Source organism: Vombatus ursinus, unplaced genomic scaffold, assembly GCF_900497805.2.
Source record: "Vombatus ursinus unplaced genomic scaffold, bare-nosed wombat genome assembly UNPS02014772.1, whole genome shotgun sequence".
In the NCBI taxonomy this organism is placed as follows: Eukaryota; Metazoa; Chordata; class Mammalia; order Diprotodontia; family Vombatidae; genus Vombatus; species Vombatus ursinus.
The window spans coordinates 4,866,568-4,885,354 of record NW_020954550.1 but is presented as its reverse complement, the minus strand read 5'-3'; the positions used below and the strand labels follow the sequence as shown (position 1 = coordinate 4,885,354).

Below are 18,787 nucleotides of genomic sequence, written 5' to 3'. Positions count from 1 at the left end.
TGAGGGTGTGGTGTGTGGGACGCTTGAGGAAAGAATAGAAAGCTTGGAGAAGTTATTGTGAGAAATACATTTAGAGAGCTAATTATAGTCATGGCATCATAGCTGTACATCTAGAAGGGGCCTTAGAGCTCATTGTCCTCATTTTACTAATCAAGAAACTCTGGGTGAGAGAAATAATGTGATTTGCCCAAGGTCACATAGACAGTAAGTAGTGGAAAGAGGGATTTGAACCCTGTTTCTTTGACTCCGGTAGCGTGGCATATGGAAGAGGGAACTGACCTTGAAGCCAGGAGAACCTGGGTTCAAGTCTCTTCTCTGATACAGACTGACTATAGTTCCCCGGGCAAAGCATGTCACCTTTCAGAGTCCAAGATGCAGACAGTGTGCTGACTTACCTTAATAGAGGGTCTTTCTCCTCCTGGGAGTTCTCTATACCATTGAAAACACAGGTCCGTTGCCTTGATTCAAAAATCTGTTACTTTCTGAGCTCTCATCTAAATCCTCCGGAAAAGATGGCTAATTTCTGTGAAAAAGTACATTGGCTTGGAATTAGGAGGATTGCTTTGTCACCTGTTGAGAATTCACTTAGATTGAATAATCATTCAGTGCCTTTGATCTGCAAAACACTCTCTCTGCTGGGGATAGAGAGATGTTGAGGTATAGCTCTTGCCCTCAAGGAATTTACAATCTAATAGTCTGTTATACATTCACTGTTTGTCAGGAAAATGTACCTGCAATGAATTTTGAATAGAATGGTTTATATCTGGCAATCCGCTTTTGCGTTTAACATGATAATGACAAAATAATAGATAAAGTTCAGCATTTTTGTTGTTTGATCTGTTCTGTGGTTCTTCTTTTCTGTTTCCTTCAGGTCTCTTTTCCAAACCCTTTAATTTTCTCAAGTTTTGCATTGAGCATGGATCCTTTTAGATCTTGTACCAAAATCATCATGGGGAATAGTATTTTTGTGTTTTGACCTGAGGGCTCTAGACAATTTCATGGCCAACTGATGAAAGTTATATGAAGCCTAGTGTCTGTTCTTCCTTGGGATGAAATCCATGGATGATCTCTGTCTTCTTTTCATTTCAGACCATTTTGTTCTCCAGCTGGAAAGTTCTTCAGCAAAACGCCCTCTTAATAGCCCTTAAAGTAGAGCTTTTCATGCAGTGAAGTATGTAATATGCTTTAAAACAGCTAAATTAAAAATGTGAACCATAGAGATTAATAGACGATCTCTAAATAAAGCAACAAGGAGATTTTCAGTCTTCATTTACCCCCAAAGCTTCACAACAAATATCACTGTGGGATTTATTCCAACAAGATACTTGCTGTTCATCTTTTAGAAAAAGGCAACTTCTCAGTAACTAATTTGCTCAATAGTCAGCATGTGATAATCATACCTTCAGCCTAACATTAGATTATTTGGATTGCTTATGATGGGAAGCAGACAGGAAAGAATTAGAAGTCATGTCTTTTTTTTTGAAAAAGAAAATTCCAATGATGTCTGATCCTCAAAAGGTCTTAACAATAATTTTTTAAAAATAGAGGACACCTTGAAGTTTTTTCAGATCATATAGCTCTTGAAGTATTTGAGTATAGGCTCTCTCTTATAAAGGAAACCTTATGACCTCTTTAACTTGGGGCTTTACCACATTGTCAGACTGCACTGTCTTGTCGATGACCAGGATCATGTGATCCAAGTGAACTGGCCCACGGAGGAAGAAATATTACTGCCATATTCTTTTTTTTTTTTTTTTTTTTTACAGCAATTGGGGTTAAGTGACTTGACCAGGGTCACACAGCTAGTAAGTGTCAAGTGTTTGGTCTAGGCCAGATTTGAATTCAGGTCCTCCTGACTTCAGGGCCGGTGCTCTATCCACTGCATCACCTAGCTGCCCCCTACTGCCATACTCTTGCTGGGACAGTTGGCCCCTAAGATGATAAAGTAGCAGGGCTAAGTGGTCACAAGTAAACATGAAAGTCTCCTGGATTCAGTTTGGATAAGCTTTTAAAAAGGAGTTCACTATAGAATTTTTCAAGTTTGTAGGTGATGTTTTAGGGATTGTGGGAATAGGAAGAAAAATGGTAGAGCAGACTGAGCATAAATGGATATGAGGGCAGTATACTTAGGAAGAAAGAATCCACGGGATGAAGGGCTTGGTGCCTATCATTTGTGACCCAGGAAAAAGAAGATTATGGCCAAAAAGACCAATTAAGTTCACAGTATCATCAGGAATGGTATTGTAAACCCAGAAAATACTCATCCTTCCCTTAGATGAAACCATGCTGCATCCATGCTTATCATACTCCGTGCTTTTGACTTTCACACTTTAAGAAAGTTATAGCAAAGCTAGAGAAAGTCCAAATACTTCATGTGCTTACAATCATCCATTAATCTTGTGCTTTTCTAGATTCCAGTTTCTCTCCTAGACTTTATTCTGTGTCTTCAGAACTCCTTCAGTGTTTAATACTCAATATGTTTAATTTTTAATTTATATAAGAAAAATTTACAACCGACTACCATATGGGGAAATTATTTCATAACCAAAATTAAAATAACTCTCCTAAACATTTTCATTTATGTTTAGACAAACTTAAGCTTGATTTTCTCTAGTTGATCTAAATGGGCTAAGATGAGTTCTTTACCTTTTTGACGTCATGGCTGGCTCTCCTTGGGCAATCTGGTAAAGCCCAGAGACCTCATTAGCATTATGTTTCTAAGTGCATTAAATAAAATACATAGGATAATGAAGGAAACCACTTACAGTGAAATTCAGTTATCAGGTTTGTTTTTATTCTTTTTTTTAAGAACAAGTTTACTGGGCCCTGATTAAGAACAACAATGTTAGAATACTAAAGCTACAAAGGAAGTTTGGATCTAGAAATACAAAGTGAAAATTATCCAGGCCTAGATTGGGCCTTCACCATCCAGGGCCCACCGAAGGTTGGTTTTTTTTTTCCCCCCCGGGGGCAGCCCGAAATCCTTTGGTGGGCCACAGGTTGTATAGGCCTGGCCTAGATAGATATTAGAGATTAGAAAAATAGCAGAGGAGGCTTTTCACATAAAAGCTGACGTAAAAGATGGTCAGTACTGGAGAACAGAGAAAATGTAAAAACAGTACTTATATTTTAGCCTTACAAATACAAGTCACCCAAATCTCCAAGTGTCCCAACTATTTTTTCCAGAAAAGTGTTAAGGAATCTTTTTATTTTATTATGCTATACCACATTTTATTATTCATTTTATTATTATATACCACATAAAGGTAAGTTGTTATTGTTTTTACTTGGAGTTATTTATCTACAAGGCATAGAATCATAAAAGTGGAGTCAGAAGGGAAGTCAGAAGTCATCTAGTCTAACCCCTTCATTTTACAGATGAGGAAACTGAGGCCAAGGGCTTAAGTGACTTGCCCAGGGTCACACAAGTAATGGGCATCAGAAGTAGGATTAGAACCCAAGTTTTCCCACCCTGGAGACAGTTTTCTTTCTGCTACATCCCGTGTAACTAAACCAACATTTTTCAGTCAAAAATCTTAACTATGCTTTATAGACTTTGGGCTGAAAATTTTAAAACAGCCCACTATCAAAAAAATTAAATAATCACTGTTAGAAGATTAGCTACATTTTTTATTTCAAGCAGACTAAGTGACTAAATAGACACCGATTCATTACTTTGTGGTAATTTCATTTTGCAGAAGAAGCTTTTGAGAAGAACAATTAAGTGGATTTCTCAAGGCAATTCATCATAATTCATTGATGACTGGATTAACTGAGAAAACAGTTCAGTTTGCATAGAATTCTTTAATTTTCTCCTTTATTAATCATGAAATAATTTCTTTGTACCTCTTCTGTCGTCCAACCTATCTTCCCTTGTAACTATTACTCACCGTTGACATTCCATCTCTCAGTTCTGTACTGTCAGCAGACTGTTCTCTTTCTTGATTTCCTTCAAAACTCCCAGGAAGCATCACATGCATTAGAGGCCTTTCCTGACTCCCTCACCAATTATCCTGTATATGTTTTTGTATACACTTATGTCTTCCTATTGTCTCCCCTAATAGATTACATGCTTCTTGAGGCCAGAGACTATTTCATTTTAGTTTTTGTATCTCCTATGCCTAGTGCACTGCTTGGCATATAATAGACATTTACAAATCCTTGATTTTCACATTTAGTTTTTAATTTGGACAAAAATAATATCCTGAATGGGGGAGAGGGAGGAAGGTTATGTATCAAAGAAAAATGTCAAAAAAAGATATAGAAAATTTCAATTTCTAGGTAACATTGATGAAGCATTCCATTATTCATGAAGATAATTTACTTCTCAAATAGTTACAACTACCTTGCTACATGTAACTGTGCAATCCAGATGGAAATCTGTCATGAATACAGCAATATCTAACTGAAGTAATATGGTTGGAGAATGGAGTGTTTAAATCATCCAGTTTTCCTGTACACTGTGACTTAACTATTTGTGCAATCAGTTTGTGTAGGTCAAGGACCACACTGTGAAGGGATCAACATTGTTTAAACTGTAATATTATATCTTTTTTTTTTTTTTTTTTTTGGTGAGGCAATTGGAGTTAAGTGACTTGCCCAGGGTTACACAACTAGTAGGTTTCAAGTGTCTGAGGCCAGATTTGAACTCAGGTCCTCCTGACTCCAAGGCCAGAGCTCTATCCACTGTGCCACCTAGCTGCCCCTGTATTATTATATCTTTCAAAATAATGCAATGCTTTGTTAATGGTAATGATACATATTCAGTGAAATAATGCAACTATTAACCACGGTGTCATAATTTTGGAAGAGACCCTATTCAGTTAAAATTTCTCTCATTTTAACAAGTAGACTAGACCTAGGAATAGAAATAAGCTGTTTCCCAGAAACTTTGTATAGATATGAAGCTTTAGAAGTCTGAGAGAAGTGACTGATGTTTCACAAGTAAGTTCAATTAGAAAGAAGCATGAAAGCATTAGGAGAAGTTGAGCAATTGGAAAGTCATTACCTGGGATTAAAGAAGCGAATATGGAATACTTAAGAGCAAAAAAAAAAAAAAAGCCTATCACTAGTCCTCGAATTTTTTTCCTGTTAGCTCAAAACTAGATACTATTGGCATGTTAACAGGAAGAAGAAGGTTTTTTTAAATTATTAGCAAATGGCAGCTAAATATATTGTCTTTCTCTTGGCGAGTCGAATGGAGATGCAAGTTAAGTTTGATCTCCTATCCCTGGCTCTTTGGCTCCAGATGCCTATAATTGACATTTGTAAGACATCTCAACATGACTCTGAAGCATGTTGCCTTTTATCCTAAGGTTTTATACTAAGCTTTGAGTGTAGGTCTCCCAAGCCATCTGAGCTTCTCCTCACTTCTGCCCCTGACTTCTGGTTTCATTGTGTTAGTAAGTATTTAGGGCTTTGAGTACTAAGCCAGCTTCCCTCATTTTATAGACTAGTTCATTTCAAAGGAGTCAAATTGATCTTTTTTTACTTTTTTTTTTTAACTTTTTTTACTCCAGAACCTTTGTACAAGATACTGTGGAATAGAATGGAGCCCAAGTTTATATAGCTCTTTCAAGTTTACAAAATGCTTGCCTTCCAATCTTGTGAAATAGGTATTGCAAATATTCTTCCCTTAATTTTTTCAGATGAGGAAACTGAGGCTAAGAGTTTAAATGGCCTGCCCTATGATCAAATAGCTAATAATTGTCAGCATTAGGAAACCTGGATTCATATCTCATCTCCAGGTCCAAAGTTTGTTGGACTATTTTTTGGGTCTTTTTCCCCATTCACCACACTATCTCTTTTATATTTCAAAATACTGAACCCTGTGCAAAGACTGAAATTTTCATCCTAAAACAGAAATCCCTTAAGATCCTTTAAAGAGGAATTGTTTTTAAAAAAAAGTCTTTGGTTTATCATTCAAGAACTGTTGATTTTAAGGTCTTTTTTTAACCATCAGTCTGAAGAAATCATAATCTTTGTCATTGAATCAGACTATTTTTTGGTAAGTGAGATTTTATCTGGCCAAAAGCATCATATGTAATCAACTTTTTAAGGTATGTTTCATGAATTGTCAGTGGCATTTTAAAAACAAACTTGTAAGGTTATTTTTCAAACGATCATATCAGAATGGATATGAACCAAAGAATATTGTTCTCTTCAGAGTAGTCATTCTGAGAGGCTCTATACTTATTCCAGTGATGCTCATGTTACTGAAATACATTTTTGTAGTCTTATTTGGGAATAGCTTTTGAATGTCCTCAACAGTAGCCAATTTGTTTCATTTTAGGATGGATGTGGTTTTTTATGATAGCTAAACATTTTTAGAGACAAATCTGATGAATGAGGTAGTTGACTAAGTGGGCTCCCAAGTAAAGTGTAATCATAGAGGAATGAGATTGCCATCAGAGTTTATCCATAATTTACACAAACTTCAATTCCAGAAGATGAGTTCCAAACGTGTTTTCACTACTGGCACCATTGAAATAAATGTATAGATTCCTAAGGTGACTCCTTTGAGGAAGATGCAGTCATTTCATAGGGGAATAGATATAGCTTTTTGTCTGAATCTTTCGTTTATAGATGAAGAAAATGGGATTCTGAGACATCAGGTGCTATGCCAAAGGTTACTCAGGTAATGAGTTTTAGAGTCAGGATATGAACTCAAGTCTTCTAGTATTAAATTCAATGTTACTTCTGTTAAAATTGACTGCCTTTCCATTGAGATGTGTGAGTTCTGGTATGTTTATTCATTAAGTACCCATTTATTAATGGCCTTTCTGCAATGTAGAAAGCATTGCTAGGAAGATAATTAAGAAGGCCTATTCTTCTGGGGGCTCATAATCTAGCCAGGGAGGTGGGATGGAGGGAAAGGTGATATGATATATAGATATATAGATAAACAGATATGCAGTAGTTATACAGAACATTGCTAGTGAGAAGTATGAAAATAAAGTGAGGTACAAGGAAGGAAGGATCATTTCTTATTAGTGCTTCATGATAGCACTTGAGCTGGGCTATGAATGGATATGATTTTAACAGATAGATGTGGAAAGTATGGGGATGCCATTCTAGGCACAAGAAAATACCAATATTAAGCAACTAGTCTAATTTTCATTGAACTTTATAACTTGACTTCAATTTTTCCCCCAAAAGATGAGACAGTAAAAGTTAAGAAGATATTATGAGTTCATGGGAAGTTGACAGTGAAATTTGAACACTTACTTTGGAATGCTAATCAGGAATGAGGAAGAAGTATTTTATATAAATACTCTGACAAATTGTATCAGAGGAAATTTGTTTTAACATTGCTTTTATTTTTTTCTGACTTAGAACCTATTTAGGTTTCTAAATTTTCTCACCTTCAATTTTAAAGGACTAGAGAGAAATAGATTTAACCCTTAATACTGGAGTAATCAGGTTGTAGGTGTTATACAGTGCTTAAGATGAAAAGCAATCTTTGCTCTTATCTGAGTACGTGTGAATATATACACCCACACATACATATATACAGACATCCACATGAATATATATCTTTATGTATAGGTGTGTGTGTGTATATATATACACATATATTTGTAGTGTGTGTGTATTTATAGTGTGTGTATATATATATGTACATATATATATATACACACACATTGTATATACTTTACATATTTATGTATATGTATACAATTCTTTTAATCCCTAGTCAGAAATGATCTTTGCTCTCTGAAGGAGAACTTTGTTGACATAAATATGCCTGGGAGTTCATCAGACAAACTGATGCCTATCTCTTGCAGATTCTACAAAAATTTCAATGACACTATTCATAAGCATGCATCATACATGTATTATAGACACAGATACGTGCATGTATACACATGTGTGTACACATGCATATATATATACATCTAGCTGTAGATAGATACCTCTGTGTGTGTATATGTGTATATATATATGTATATGTATACACACACACACACACACACATAAACACACACAAATGCACATTTATTCTGTTTCTTTACCCTTTGGGCAGGCTGAACTGCTATAGAGTACTTTCTTTCTTCCCAAAATGGAAATAGGTTAGGAATATAAGAGGAAGTTTGTTCAGGCTTGACTGTAACTCCATTTCCTTTATTTTTACCCTCATCTCCAGCTCCATTGAGGCGAGCTTGTTGTTGTTGTTTTTTTAGTGGTCCATCTACTTGGCAAATTTAACACACATTGATGGGAATAGACTAGTAGACTACCACCTTCAGAAAGTAAGGAGATGCTGTTCATTTTTAACCATAACTTTTTATAATTTCCTAAGTGCTCTCAGTACTTAGCATTTCATTTAATTTATTTTGCTTTTGTGAGTGCTGCCAGTTCTGTAGACGCTGTGGAATGCTTCATTTCCTTTTTGCTGACATTGCAGCAGCTGTTGACTAAAACACTATTCCCAGAGCTAGCTAGCGTCCATTGATGATGTTAGTACAGAAATGAAAAGTACTTCAACATTACTATAGGATTAATAAGAAAGTAACATATATAGAGGAGCTCACTACATAATATAAAAACGAAAAGCATTCTCCAGATATCATACTTCTCAAGAGTGGCTGCTGTGGGAAATCCAATTATCTGGGTGATAAGCAATCAAAATAAAGTCTATTTAAAGGGGATACTTTCTGGATTTATATATTGTTTCTCTTATTGATTTTTACCCCTACTTATATTAGGGCATTTTATTAGATTTGTTGACACGAGAAGTCTTAGCAATATGCTAATGTAACTTTCATGATTTCATCTAATGCTTTGTTTTGTCACCATTTTAGTATCAGAGATGTCTAATTGATTTTTTTTACATACTTAAACAATGCATCTTTTCCAAAAGCCCATCCATTTAGAAAATTTTCAAAGTACATTTTATGAAATAGCTTTTTGTTTGATTAATGTATATAGTTTTCTTCATGCCTTCAGTTTGCAGAAAAGTTTCAGGAATTCAAAGAAGCTGCTCGATTAGCAAAGGAGAAATCCCAAGAGAAGATGGAGCTCACGAGTACGCCCTCCCAGGTGGGTATGAAGTTCTTTTTCTCCTCTTTAAGTCCTGGTGTGCCAGCTACTTTCCTTTATGCTCAGTTTGAATCAGGAAAAATAATAAGAAAATCAAGGTAATTTTCAAAATGAAAATAGAAAGGCAGTTTTTTTTTTATTTCTGCTTGCATTGGTGGAGAATAGTTCCATGCTCTATTGATCGAAAGGGTTCTGGTTTATTAAAATTAGCTTTTAAATGTCAAAACTCAAATTTTTAAAAGTCTACAAAGTACTTTGAGTTAAAATAAGTTAACTGAATATATAATGGCTGTGCTATTTCTTATAATTTTAGTTCTGTAGATTGGGAAAACCTAAAATCGATTCAGCAGATACTTTCCTCATACCTATTTAAAACCCAGCAATATTCAACACACTGTAAAGATTATAATTTTATAAGAGTCATTGATAAGTGGCTTTTTCCCCCGACACTGTCAAGTTGAGTTAGTGCTTGCTAACCTTTCATTCATCATACTTTTCTTCTGAAGGTCAATCAAAACTCCAAATAAAGTTTCCTGAAATGGGTCTAGAATACTATTCAGCAGGTTCATTAAATGAATCTCAGTATTTGTGATCTTGTCAGTATATGTTCTCCCTTCCCTGACTAGACCATAACCCTTTTATTCTTAGCTAGTAGTCATCATGCTGCAGTGGCCAAAAAAATCCATTACCTGAGAACTACCCTTCTGGAGAAGAGCCTCTCTCAAGTTAGGTCCTACCCTTACATAGCAAACCCAACCATTTTCAGGCTCATCTTCCAAATCTTTGCAGCTTAGGACTTGCCCAAGGTAGTTTTCTAGAGCTCAGAGTATTGTCTGTGACACTCCACAATATCAGAGTTCACCATGCATGTTGTGATTTAAAGAGAAAACCATGACCTTATTTTAGCATTAGCATAGTTTGCTAAAAGGAATTTATTTGTAACAATGGTGTTAAGACATGTTGCAGCCTGGTAAATAGAGCGTGTCTCTGAAATGATTATTTTTTTCTAAAATAAGCTTTTTGGGTGACCAGAAATCCCTGAGAGTTCAAAAAGAAACAGCTTAAATTGAAATCCAAAATAGTTTGGTAGCCAGGGTGAATGATGAGCATATTGAGATCAGAACCCTCAAAATGACCATTTTCTTGGTCCTTTCCATGTAAAACAAATGAATAAAGGCAAAAATAAAAAGGGCAGTTAAGGATGACATATCCTTAATGCCCAAACCCTTAGGGCTTTTTGGCTTTGATATATAAAGGAAGAGTACTGTATAAATTGTATCATAGTTTTAAAACTTTTTTCTTTCAATTAAGCATTTATTTTCTCTCCCTCCTACCTCTTGTCCTGTGAAGGCTTGGCAGCCTTCACACCAGAGGTACTAGTCTTTCCTGAACATACCCAACACCCCAACCAATCTCCTGTCTTCCCATTGAGAGGGGGAAAAAATCCTCATAAGGAATATGCATAGTTAAGCAAAACAAACTCTCACTCACCATGTCCAAAAATACGTGTCTCACTGTACAGCAAGTCCACCACTTCTCTGTTAGGAGGTGGGTAATATAGATCATTAGTCCATCCTCTGGAATTGTGGTTTGTCATTGCACTGATCAGAATTCTTAAGTCTTTCAAAGTTATTTGTCTTTACAGGGTTGTTGTATAAAGGAGTATCACTTATTTAAATGTCTTATCAGAATTTAAACATTTTCTGTTATATCTACTGTCTCTTTCAACTGGGAAAAAATATACAGTAAGGTAAATTCATTGATTTAGCCAAATTATTGATTGAAAACTGCAGAAACCACACCTACCCCCTTACTATTATTCCCTACCCCCCAACCTACTTATATTATCTTTAGTTCGGTGATTCTTTGGGGATATAGAAAATTAAATTCTTAAATTTTTGCCAGTACCTGAAAGGGAGCCTTTTTTTTTTTTGAAATGCTGTATTCTTGGACTGATTCAGATTGATCTCTAGTCCAAGGCACTGGCAATGTCTGTTTGTAGATTGTTGGAATAACTTGATGATCCCTTTTGAATCATTTTTAATAAAACTTTTCTTGGAGAGTTGTTTTTTTTTCCTATTTCCACTGGCATAGCCCTTTTGTGTTTTTGTATGTTTTTGTCCGTTTAAGCCTAGAGGGCTGGTTTAGGTTGACTTATTAAAGCTAATCTAATCATTGGAGTTCAGCAAACAAACTGATGTCTCACTCTTGCAGATTCCACAGCAATTTCAATAATGGCATGATCCAAGCGTCTCTAATGTCCACGAATTACATTTTGCTATAGTACTGACTTAGCCAGAAAGTTTCCCTAATTGTTCCCTTATTTTCAGATCCATATTCATATACATTTATACTTAGGTAGTAGCAGAAGTCCCTTTAAAAGTGTTACTTGCCTCAGAGGCATATTTCAGAGAGAGTATCATGTCTTTCAAAAAATTATACAAGTCAATGTTAATTTGGCTTTCCTCTTTTCAAATTGTTTCTCGTAAAAAACTTTATAAATTTTTATGTGAAAATGTGCTTCAGAGACTAAATATGCTGTTTCTAATTGCCCTTTTAATTTTAATTTTTGCCTTTATTCATTTGTTTTACAGAGAAGGGACCAAGAAAATGGTCATTTTGAGGGTTCTGATCTCAATATGCTCATCTTTCACCCTATCTACCAAACTGTTTTGGATTTCCATTTAAGCTTCATTTCATTTTGAACTCTTAGGGTTTTTTGGCCCCCCAGGTCCCAAGCCCAGCAAAGACCTGATTTAGCAGCACAAAATATTCAAAGGAATGTATACCATGCCCCACTGGAAGGTGATACCTGACTTTGAAGGTTTAACCCAACCCAAGAGTTAGTCTGTATTCTACCTGATGGGAGAGGCACTATCTAGGAATTCCAATGGAGATTCAAGAGATGGTTTGGCCTTTGAATATTCCTAAAAAGTCTCACCTTTTTAATGTTTTGAAAGGGACCTGATACTTACGGCAAAGATAATTCTTTTCTTGTCAGATTCCTTTAATTAAAGGAATATACTTAAGTAGGTTGCCAGGTATCACATTTCTAACTGATCCTCTTTGAGAGGAAAAATCTTATCTAAAAAAAAGAATGCTATGGTAAAAATGTGGTTCCTCTAGCATTTAAGTATGTGTTATGTAAAAGGCACAGTGCTAGATGCTGGGAAATAAAAGAACAAACATATTAGCAATCCCTGCCCTCTAGAAGCATATGTTCTGTTGAGAGATATGCAACACAGAGAGGTAAAACATCTTCAAGGAGGGGAGAGAGTATTGATTGCTGGAAGAATTGCTGGTACTTGAATTGTGAGCCTTGAGGGAAACCAAGGGAAGAGGTGAGAAGAATACATTTTAGGATTGGAGAAACCAGGAAATGGAATGTTAAGCGCAGGAAATAAGTAGTAAGTCAGCTTGGAACAGAGAGTGTATGTGAAAATGAATTATATGAAATAAATCTGGCAGAATTGATGGGAGCCAGATTGGGTAGGGCTTTAGGAATCAGGAGAGTCAACTCCACAAATACTTATTGGCGCCTGCAGTGTATGTAAGGAATTATTCTAGGTGCTGAGGAAACAAAGACAGAAACACAACATTTCTGCCCTCAAGGAATCTATGTTCTACTCCGTTCTAGTCCAGGTACTGCCTGGACCTTGTGCACCTCACCTCTCACAATTACATATTTATTGGAAAGGGTCTCCGAGGCCATCTAGTCCAGTTCCCTCATTTAGCAAGTGGGGAAACTGAAACCTGGAGAAATTAAATGGCTTGTCCAAAGGTCGCAGAGGTAGCCAGTGGAGGAGCTGGAGTTCAAACCCAGGTTGTCTCTGTCTATTACCTTTCTTGTAAAATGAGGAGATTGGACTACATAATTTCTAAGGTCCTTTCCAGGATTAAGTTGAATCACATGTTAATAATTATTTAATTTTTTTCTCCACCTTCATTAACATATAATAATCCTTATTTTGATCAGCTATTTCATTGGGGGTGGGTTTTCCCTCCATTACGTAAATCACAAACCCCTCTAGGTCTTCAGTCATCGATTTCATTTTTCTAATACATATGATAAAAGCAAACTCTTTTGCCTTGGTGTGGAATTTGTGCTACCTTTTTAATATTCTTCTTTTGGATGAATTATTTTTCATTAGATGCCAGCAGCCTCAGTCTTGTTTTCTAATCATTTGGAGACAGTCTGTGGTTGTTAGGGTTTTTTTGTGGGGGAGGAGGGTGGGGGTGGGGGTGGGGGTGGGGATCCTGCTACCAAGTAGCATCATAATGCTAGACATCCCCCTTCATTTTCTGTGTCTTTCTTCATTTGTAAGAATGTGCAGCCTTGACTAAAAATTTAAGTTCTCTTTCAGGTCTAAAATAATTTTTTCCTTTTTTTTTTCTTTTATTAAGAATTGGTCAGTTTCTATAAACTTGTGGGTTAGTTTTCCTCTGAAGCTGGGTGTACTTTATTCAAGTATTACCTTGCAGTGTTGTGGCCCCAAATGGCTTTTATTTTTTTGTACTCTGTTTTGCTTATCTATGAACAGAGAAGAGGTGAAAAAAGCAGAAGGGGAACCCATCAGGGTGGGACCACTTCCTTCGAACAATCAGGGCATATTTTATTGAAGAAAGGCTACGTGGTAAGGTTTCAAGTAGAGATGTCAATCTTATAGGCATGAAATCAAATTTAATGAATGTCTAAAATTGTTTTTGGGAAAAAATGATTGCAAGAAGTTAGGTCCTTGGTTTTGTATAACCTACAAAAGCCATTGTTTCTAACAATGCAAGTCTCATTAAAACCATTATAGAAAAACTTTACTCCCATTTCTGCTGCTACCATCCTGTGTTAGGCCATAGCCTACCACAATTTTTTACTAGGCAGAGGTGTATAGACTTGATTGGTGAGAAGATATCCCACAAGTCTGTAATACTTGCCTCAGAGAGTTAATTCTGAAATCCACACCTCCCCATCCATCTGTTATAATTCACCTATGTTGTTTCCTTCTCAATACATGTTTTCACTCCCATTTTCAATGAAATAAATATTTTCTTACTTTGAAACTAGTGATAGAATTCTAGAAATGAGTTTATTCAAAGAAAAAAGAGATATTGTACTATTGAAAGTTGCCTTTTCAAGAATCAGATAGCATTTAGTGACCTTATCTCTCCCCCCCCATGATAAATTGTTATTCAAACTCCTGGAACTTAAGTATTTATTTCTATACTATTTATAATTTTTATGCTGACACTTGGGGCCCACAATAATAACAATAATAATAATAGCTCATATTTATATAGTATTTTGAACTTTGTAAAGTATTTTATATGTCATGTTTATATATATTATTTGATCCTTACAACAATCCTAGAGGTAGATGTTATTGTCCCTGTTTTACAGTTGAGGAAACTGAGGTAGACAGCAGTTAAATGATTTGCCAGGGTCTGAGACTGGATTTGAACTTAGGTCTTTCTGACTCCAGGTTCAACACTCTACTTAGCTGCCCCCATAAAGGCATAAAGATATGGGGCATTTATTTCCCATTTGTCATAATCTGACTCCTACTGTTTCTGCTTTTAGTACAAGGCCATTCTCAGATACAAGGCTATCTGTATCAGTACCAGTGACAGATCTCCACTTTCCAGTCATACTGCCTTTCTGGGGATTATGGCTTGCCAAGGGCAAAGCCAGCCCTAGACAAAATGGTGAAATATTATAACAGAGCAGTAGGTTTGGGTGCATGACTTTCTATCTCTGCTTTTCTTCCTCTTTCCCTATCACCTTCCTTTAAGGTTTTCAAGATTGGGATATTAAAATTACACTACTCAGATGTGTGCTTTTTTCCTTATTTCACCAGCAGTACAGACCAGTGTTTGTCTAGTGTCTCTTCATTTGTGATAGAAAGGATAGACTTTTCTGACCATAACTGCACCGTATGAAATTCAGGAAAGAAAGAACTTTGAATGTTTGAGTACAGCTTTGTGGTAAATCTCTGACACATCCTGTTTCTTTTAATAATTATGTGGTCACATCTGTTGCCTTTGGCTTTCTGATGATCTGTGCCCCAAAACTTGTGAAAATAACCAGATTTTTGCCAGGACTAGATGTTTGCAACATATTTTCTGTATTTTGGCTAGCTCTTCTTTCCTGATTACGGAATTAGGAAAAAGTCTTTCTAGAAATAGTCAGATGTCTTCTTTAAAATAATTTCACATTTGTATGATCTCACTTTTAACTTTGAGAAAATTCCACCTTTCCCATGGGGAAGGCGTGGGGTGAGGATAGTGAATGGAGAAATGCAATTTTTGCTGCTTTCATTCTCTTATATTAAATCTCTTTATAGTCACACTTTCTAAAATGTTTTTTTTTTGATCCTAATTGTTGTGTACATCTAAATAAGCTTAAGAAATCCTAATTACAAAATTAATGTTTTTGCACATGGGGACCTTGCATTCTCAAAGAGACATACATTTTAAAACCACGCATTTTTGTTACATTTCATTTGACATTTATAGCTGTGACTTAATATAATTAGCTGTATACTTTGGGAGCTAGACTGGATCCCCCAAGAAGTGACACAAATTTAGGATAAAACGGAAACAAACTATATAAACATTGGTCTGATTTTTAATTTTTTGTTATCATGAACCTGACAAAAATACATACCAACCTGAACATCTCCAAATACAATGAGGAACAAGAAAACAAGATTTCATAGGGAACTACAAATCTCTGTTATGTTTAGTTTGCATTTATTTTCAGATATGTAATAAATGTAACAGTTTCAAAACTGTCCTGCTTATCTTTGAACTTCCTTCTATTTATCTAATGCATTGAAAAAACTTCAGTGATGCTTTTCTTTTTTTTGGCGGGGGGGGTCATCACTATCACTATCCTCCTTTTCCCTCCGGTTCTCCCCTAAATTAAAAAAAAATCTCTCTTGTAACAAGCTTAATTAAGTAAAACAGATTTCCTCTTTAGTTGTATCTAAAAGAATGTCTCATTTCACATCGCCAATCCATCAACTCTCTAGGGTCCAGTTATATAACATTTTTTAAACTTAAACTTCAATTATGCCTAATTGGACATATGCTTTCATAGTTTTAGAGCTGGAAGGGTCTTTGGAGGCCATCTTGTTTAAACCTCCTTATTTTACAAAGAAGGAAACTAAGGCCAAGGAGTGAAGTGACTTGTTCAAGTCACATAGGGATTGACAGCTGAGATTCAAGCCCAGGTTCTCTGACTTCAAATCCAGCCCTTCATGGGCTTCAAATCCACTGCCTTCATGGACAAATATAGGCCCAGGATGAGAGAGATTTGGGGAGACTGGAAGTGGGTTGGGGTGCTCTTGATTCCTCAATCCTGCAGTCCTATATTGAGTCTAGTCCAGTTTATCTGGCTAAGGCAGAATCTTGTAATCTCGGCTCATGGGTGATGACTGCTCCCCTGGTGGCTCATGGGAGTTGCAGGAGGTGGGGTAACACCATCTGGACTGGGAGTAGGCAGGAGTACAGCTGCATGAGGGTTAATTGAGATTGCAGCATGTCAAGTGGGGTGGTACCTCCCCAAATAGTGGAGGATTGAAATACCACTTGTGGGATTGTCAGTTTTGTAGCCCTTTCCATTGTCTTTCATCTTCCCTTTTCTCAGTCCAGCCTTTAATTTTCACTCTTTTTTAAAATTAATTTATTTAAAATTTAGATATTAAAACTTAAGTACACAATAAGAAAAGAAAAAAAAGCTTTGCCATATGCGCAGCAGAATCTAAGAGAGGATTCAAAATATATAGCAATAAATTTCATTTTCAAGAAAGCCTATAGAATAAATACTACACATTGTCTTCAAAGCTGTCCATCTTTTCTTTGCTTCCTTGTAAGTTTTCATTTGTTCTCTGCTGTGCACTTTTCACTTTGTTTCTTCCCCCCATTCACCAAGAAGGTTACAATTGTGTCTATACATACATATGCCTGTATATAATATACACACATGCATATGCCCATATATACATACATATATATCTGTACACACAAACATATATATACCTATACATACACTTACACATACATACATATACTTAGATATCTATAATCATACTCATCTAAAGACATATAATTCATATGCATCTATGTAAGACCATGCTATACTTGTTTGTCGTCTATTTCTCTGAGGATGAATAGCATCTTCCTTCAGGAGTCCAAGTCTTTCCATATTTTTCTAGGTCCACCAACACATCATTTCTTATACCACAGCCAAATTCCAACCTTATACTCTCTAGTTATTTTAAATGGTCTAAAACAATATTGATTAATATGGCTAACATATGGTATAGTTTCTCTATTTTTCTCTTTTGATTAAATCTATTTTAGCTTTAACTTTGAGATCATAATTACTACCCCAGCTTTTTTTCCTAATAAATTCTACTCTTGATCTTTAGTTTATGTTTGTGTGTATCATTTCCTGTCCCTCCTGACTCCTCTACTTTACTTCTACCCACTTATTCTCCTACTACTTAACCTACCCTGCCCCAAAGCTCCTTTCCTTATCCTCTCCCCCCAACCCTCTCTTGCCTTCTTGTTTCTATCTGAATTTAGAAGACTTTTGTAGCCTTCCCGATATATTTGTTCTTCCGTCTTTATCCCATTCCCATTAATCTAGACACCCTTCTATACTCCTCCCCCCAATCTTCACTCTTAATGAAGATTGTAAAGCAGCATTCCCCTGATTTTTCTCTCCTGGAGCCACAGTAGCATTTGCCCTCATGTTGGAGGGGGATAGAACCTAGAGCCCAGACTTTCCTGTCTTTTATCCCTACACTCTTAGTCTGTAACTGATCCACTTTTCCACCTACCCCTAACCTGTCCTATTACTCCTCTAGATAAATGCATCAGAGATCTCTCATGGTTCTCTTCCTTAGACAGCAGTGTTTAACTTCCCTGTGCTGCAGAGAAAATGTTTCTCAGCCCACAGATTTGCAGTTAATGAGTATTAGAAGAGTAGGAGAATTCAAGTAGATTATTTGAAGGGTTATAACAGTCTAGGGGCACCTGCTCCATGGAATCAGTTGATGAAGGTAAAAAATGAAAATAGGGAAGCATAGGAAAGCCTTTTCCTTTTCCTCTCTTTCATGCTTCTTTGCTGTAAATTTTGTAGGTTCAGGTCTCCTAAAGGGAATACATCCCTGCTTTTTTTTCTAGCTGCAACTTTTAATCCTCTGACTCTTTCTGGACCCTCATCTACGTAATTTGAACTAGATTTGTCAAATTGTACCAACTTCCAATATCAAATCTGAGACCATGATGGAAACTGCCATAGTAAGAATAATTATGAGACTTTGAACTTTAAAACAAACTCTCAGTGTTTTCCAGAGGGACTAATTAAACTTGCATTGTTATGCAAACATTGATTAAAGACAGAAAAAAAAAGATGGGAAATTTTGTGAAGAAAAATGATCAGAGCATGAAATCCTATAGTGGCAAAGCCAAAATGAAGAAACATTATCATGAGAGCTTCTTTTAAAGCTCTTTTATTTTTCTTTTCTAATCTGCCTTTGCATACATGGTTTTGTCAGAGATGAGAAGTGATGAATCTACAAGAGTTGTCTCTTGTTCCTAGGACTCTAATATTTCCTCCCTCAACTCTTGTTCATTTTCTTTTGTGCTTTCATTTTTTTCCTACTATTTTCTTTAAATATCTTCAATTATGGACAAGTAATTGCTTAGATAACTGATAAACTCTAAGATTAATTTAAATTGT

The 18,787-nt window shown here is 35.9% G+C and overlaps 1 protein-coding gene across 2 annotated transcripts in view; it reads left to right on the top strand.

Annotated features, from left to right (window-relative positions):
• The window catches only part of HOMER1 (homer scaffold protein 1), a 160,382-nt gene that overhangs the window by 71,261 nt on the left and 70,334 nt on the right, over nucleotides 1-18,787 (top strand). For both annotated transcript variants that reach the window (XR_003569182.1, XM_027863493.1), the window contains exon 4: nucleotides 8,950-9,042. Coding sequence is in view for 1 of the 2 variants with exons in the window: in XM_027863493.1 (XP_027719294.1) it covers nucleotides 8,950-9,042 (93 nt within the window). In the remaining variant the exon portion in view is untranslated. The remainder of the gene's footprint in view (nucleotides 1-8,949; nucleotides 9,043-18,787) is intronic.